At 39.8% G+C, this 5,765-nt stretch overlaps 1 protein-coding gene across 1 annotated transcript; it reads left to right on the top strand.

Moving 5' to 3' along the window:
* Nucleotides 1-4,106: 4,106 nt before the first annotated feature.
* Nucleotides 4,107-5,036, top strand: LOC134389258 (olfactory receptor 1A1-like). Its single transcript, XM_063112785.1, has one exon. The coding sequence runs from the start codon at nucleotides 4,107-4,109 to the stop codon at nucleotides 5,034-5,036; it is 930 nt and encodes a 309-aa protein (XP_062968855.1).
* Nucleotides 5,037-5,765: the final 729 nt, after the last annotated feature.

Genomic DNA, 5,765 nt, shown 5'->3' with positions numbered 1-5,765 from the left:
GGTTGATTTCATATCTTGGCTATTGAGAATAATACTGCAACGAACCTGAGGATGCTGATATCTCTTTGAGATTCTGATTTTATTTCCTGTATAACAAAGTCATAATTGGGATTGCTGTATCATAGACTACTTCTATTTTCATTTTTTTCAGAAACCTCAATAATGTTTTTCATAAGGATTCTCCCAATATATGTTCCCACCAACAGTATACAAGAGTCCGCTTCTGTATCTTGCTAACCCTTGTTATCTTTTGACCTTTTTATACTAGTAAACAACACGTCCAGTCTTTACAGACTGGGTTTGACAGATAAAAGCCTTCTTCTCTTGGGTCCTTGCGCTGATGAGATTGCCCCTGAGATTGCAGTTGGGTAGGGTAGAAGCTGGTTCATGTGGCTGCTGTTGACTCCACAGTCAGGTTCACAATTGCAGAGCCTGTGACAATGGGCTTAAGCGGATGTGGATCAACTCTGGTCCCTGGGTGTGCCGCACTGCCTCCCACATCTTGATCAATAGGGCTGGTACAGGGAAGAGGGTCAACAGACAGTGAGTCTGTCACCAGGTACACAGATGGCTGTAACTTTCTTCAGGTCCACAGGAGGGCTCCTACTAGGCCACCAGGTGGGTCCCTTGGCAGGCAGCACTGGACCCGGACCACAGCTGAACTGAGTCATAGGGTTGCTTCCACACTGTCCCTGCACCATAGGGCTGGAACTGAGTCATACGGTTGCTTCAAAGTCCACTGTTGACACTGATGTCTGCACACCTGTCTCTGATGAAACAGACAGGCAAGTCTCCCGGCAGGTCCCTTGGTGGGAATAAGGGTTCTCAGACCACAACTTAGAGAGGCTGAAGCATATTTAAAGAGCCATTCAAGGTCTGCAGAAAATCTGTAATCAGTGGGCCTTCAGGGGCACAGATGGGCACGTTTCCCTTCAGGTCACTCTGCAGGTTCCCTGCCTATTTCTACACCAACCCATGCTATATACTAAATTACTAAAAAATGCTTGATCTCTTTCTAGGGTCTCTTGTATGTTACCTAGATACATTTATAAGTCTGTATGCCAGAACAACCCCATTATCTGAATTATCAGAGTAAATATTTTTCATACATGACAGGGCAATTCTGTCCTTTTATTCTTTTTCCTCATATTATCTTTGGTTTTCATAGCTCTTTGCTCATCCACATGGATTTTTGAATTGGGTTAGTAAGGTCCATGTTTAAAGGAATCTATGATATTTTGATTTGGATTGTAATGAATTTATTAATTAATAGGAAGATTGACATTTTTACCATACTGAGTCTCTATTAATGTTGCTTGAAACTTATTTTTGTAAATACTCTTTGACATCATTCAGTAAAATTTTGCAATTTTTTTAATCCAGTAGTGAACCTGTTGTTTGTATTACTTCAAGTTTCTTAAAATATGAGTCTTTTTTGAAATTATAGTTTCTTACTTATTGTTACTAATATATAAGAACAGTATTGGTAATTTAATTGTGACATAACCAACCATACTGCTGAAGACTCTTAGCATACCTAGAGATACTCTGGGATTTCTTTGTAAATGACCATATTTTCTGTGAATTCTATGCATTTTATGCTTTTGCTTTCCATTCTTATATAGAAAAATCTTACTACTATTTTTTCACAAATAGGATAAAACTTCAAGTGCTTTATGCAGGGGCTCAAATTAAGCTCCATAGTTCATGCAGATCTGTGGCCATCTCCTGTACAAATGGACATGAACACCCTAGACTCTAGCTGTTAGGAACTGATTCCTAGTTGGAAACACTAATATGCCACCATAGCATCAGAGGTGGCATGGAACACTACCTTTGAGTTTTGGGGGGTTTTCTTTGTTTGTTTGTTTTGTCATACCTAGGTATTCCCATTTTTTCTTATAGGTTTCTCTATGCATATTTTTTAACGTTGCATTTACAACATACCTAGAATTTCTGTGTTTTAATAAGAATGAGACTTTTCAACATCAGCTTAGCCTGCCATATTGCCAAGAATCCTCCTTTGAAATTGCACACCTCTATACCAAATGAGCTAACCATTTGATATGGTTAGAAAGGAAGGTCTCTATGACTTCCACGTTTATGGAACACTCTCAACCCTGAGATATTACAATTCTATGTGAAGATGAGAAAGGCATTTCAAGAAAGAAAACCAAATTTCTTTAGATGCAGAGATGAAAAAGTATATCATATTTGGGAGAAAAATAATTATAGTGGCATTCCCTGTGTCTAGCATATAATTCGCATCTATAAGGTATAATTCTCATTGTAGACAATGAGAATTGGTGACTGAATTAAACATAGATTCAACTAATGATTGAGTAGAGTTCTCTCCAGAAAAATTAGAAAATTACTTAGGATATCCTGGACAACACCAACAAACCGATCTCAAAGTGTACTTGTTTAGACAAAACAAAAGTTTATCAATCTCCTACATATCAGTCCCAGTGGGTCATCTTGGTGGTGGGAGGCTATCCTTCATTTGGACTAATAGGGACAAGACTCATTGCACTGTGTGACTTTGCCGTCCCATTCAGCTTCCTTGTCATTGACATCCAGCTGGCCAAAGGAAACAATTAGGTGAGGGAAGCCTAGACCTGGAACACATAACTGGATAGAGTAAAATTCAACCACAAACCATATCTCATTGCAGGTAGTCTAAGCGAATGACCAGAAAGAAGAGAATTACGTGGATCTGCATCACCTATTAGTAGTGTCTACCCAGTTAATGGGCCTGAGATTGCAAGATTGATCAAAATGGAGAAAACCTGTAGTCAAGGAGTCAAGGGAGCATTACAGTATTTCAAGTAGAAAATAATAAGAGAATAAGCCATAGTACTGAAAGAAAATGTAGAAATATTCATTTATCTAAGAATGATTTCCATGAAAATCAGCAAGAGTAGATGTAGAAGTGAGGGATAAACTGGATGCCTGTGAATATCCCACGTGTGAGGAACTCATAAAGATAATTCATAAAATGAACCTGGATTCAACACAAATAATATTGAATGCAAAAATATTGGTTCAAACAACAAACAATATTCCTCAATATTCTCTCTGGAGGAAATAAGAATAGACAAGAAATAGATTTCCTCCTCCAAGAACTTTGCAATCTTCTTGGTTGGATGTGTAGAATATGGGTATTGGTAAAACATGGTGGCAAGATGACTGGGCATAGAATTATGAGGAAAAGAGATTTAGCCTATATACATAGACCTGAGAGTGTACTAAGCAAGAGTTGGAGCCACTAAGGAGTTAGCTGACACCAAAGAAGTAATGAATAAAAGTGAGAAATGATAGGGAAAAAACAATTATTATTACATATATTTAAGAGTTAAAAGAAATAAAATCTATAAAGGAGATGGTGAAAGTCTACATCAAAAATGGGTCACCAGGGGTGAAAATCCACTGAACATGTTTTCCGGGTTCTAACCCTCGTGTTCATCATGGTTCATAAGCTTCTCATGGGAATGTAGACCCCTGTTGCTTCCTGGGCTCTGGGCTCACTCAGGGTTTGATTAATTTCTAATTCCCCAGAGAGCCATTGTATTGGTACATTCTTTTCTCTGGAGTGTTTTTTCAAATACTACAACATGGTTTCCATTTCTTATCATCTGTTATTCAATTAGTGTGTGACTCTGGCGTCTCCATGAAGTTGTAAGGTCCTTGAGAGCAGAGACTGTCTTTCATTAAATAAACAGATGAACAATCTGTATTTTCATGTATTTATGATTTTTCCATGGAGCCTAAGAAAGTATCAAGGACCTAGAATATAAATTTTAATTATGTGTCCAATGAGTAAACCCTAGGTGTCTGAGTGGTGGTGCTGGGGTTGGAGAGGATGGGCAGCTCTGATTCACAGATTGCTCACTTCTCAGATATTAGTGTCCAGGGCTGACTGTCATCTCGTTTCACTGACAACCAGGGGATTTTTTCCCCCATGTATTGGCTATGTCTGGACTTTGTAAATCCAGATATAGACACAGCTGATCACTTCAGTCAAAAGGGATGGATAAGGAAGATAACTGCACATAGGAACTGCACTAATAATTCTGAATTTCTCTCACCTTCATGCTGAAGAAGCCATGAGGGAAGGAAACCAGTCCTCTACCCTGGAATTCATCCTCCTGGGAATAACTGGTCAGCAGGAACAAGAATATTTCTTCTTCATCCTCTTCCTGGTCATTTACCCCGTCACACTGACTGGAAACCTGCTCATCATCTGGGCCATTCACTCTGACGTTCACCTTCACAACCCCATGTATTTTTTCCTTGCCAACCTCTCCTTGGTGGACGTCTTCTTCTCCTCTGTAACCGTCCCTAAGATGCTGGCTAACCATCTCTCAGGTAGCAAGTCCATCTCCTTTGGGGGTTGCCTAACACAGATGAACTTCATGATAGCCTTGGCTAACGCAGACAGCTATATCTTGGCTGTGATGTCATATGATCGTGCTGTGGCCATCAGCCACCCACTTCACTACACAATAATAGTGAGTCCAAAGTCCTGTGTTCTGCTAGTTGTTGGGTCTTGGGTGATTGGAAATGCCATTGCCCTGTCCCAAACTCTGCTCACAGCTAGTCTGTCCTTTTGTGGCAACCAGGGAGTGACCAACTTCTACTGTGACCTTGCTTCTTTGCTCAAGCTGTCCTGTTCTGACATCCACTTTAATGTGAAGATGATGTACCTCGGGGTTAGTGTTTTCTGCATGCCATTGCTGTTCATCATTTTCTCCTATGTTCGGGTCTTTTCCACGGTCTTATGGTTTCCCTCCACTAAGGGTGTGCTCAAAGCCTTCTCCACCTGTGGTTCCCACCTCACAGTTGTCTCTTTGTACTACGGGACAGTCATGGGCATGTATTTCCGCCCTCTCACAGCTTATAGCCTAAAGGATGCAGTGATAACTGTGATGTACATCGCAGTGACCCCGATGTTAAACCCTTTCATCTATAGTCTGAGAAACCGGGACATGAAGGCTGCCCTGCGGAAACTCTTCAGCAAGAGAATCTTCTCATAACCAATGTGAGGACATACACTAGAGACTGCAATACACACCCGAAAATCCACCCCCAATGTCATCCCATCCAAGAAGCCATCTGTAATCTTTTCACCCAGAAAATTGATCTTCTCAGAAGTCTTATAACAGATTGATAAGATATTTCATTGAGAGTATCAAATTGTACACATTTCTGCTCCTTTTGGCAGAGCACCAGCACAGGACTAATGGGACCGTGCCCCAGCTATGCTACTGACTAGCAGAGTACAGTTCACAAGCTGGGAGGATCACAATAGCTCATGCTTTGAAGTCCATAAATCACTATTCAAACGTCAATTCATTGTTTGACTATTAAGTCCTTGGTAATTGGTATTAGTCACTCAAGCCAGTACATGAACCCCTTTTTTTCTAAATGGTCCACAGAGACATGCTACAGTTTGGTTGATCTTATTAACATAATATTAAGTTTAAAAGATGTAAATCTCAAAAGATCATTATTGACACAATTAGAATAAGGTTACAAACAACTAAAATGACCAAAAAATACACGGTTTTCATGTATGTGTACATAAAATAGAAGTTTATTAAAAACTAAATTAAGGGAAAGAGGAGCAAAGGACTGAAGGTGAGAGGATATACAATAGGAGAGACTCAAGGGAACTGAAGTGGGGATACTATATAGATTATGCAGGTTACTAACGAATTCCCAATTTTCAGGTTAGGTTCCTAATCAAGGGGTTTTTATATATT

Source organism: Cynocephalus volans, chromosome 10 (genome assembly GCF_027409185.1).
Source record: "Cynocephalus volans isolate mCynVol1 chromosome 10, mCynVol1.pri, whole genome shotgun sequence".
In the NCBI taxonomy this organism is placed as follows: Eukaryota; Metazoa; Chordata; class Mammalia; order Dermoptera; family Cynocephalidae; genus Cynocephalus; species Cynocephalus volans.
This window is presented reverse-complemented; position numbering and strand designations above follow the sequence as displayed.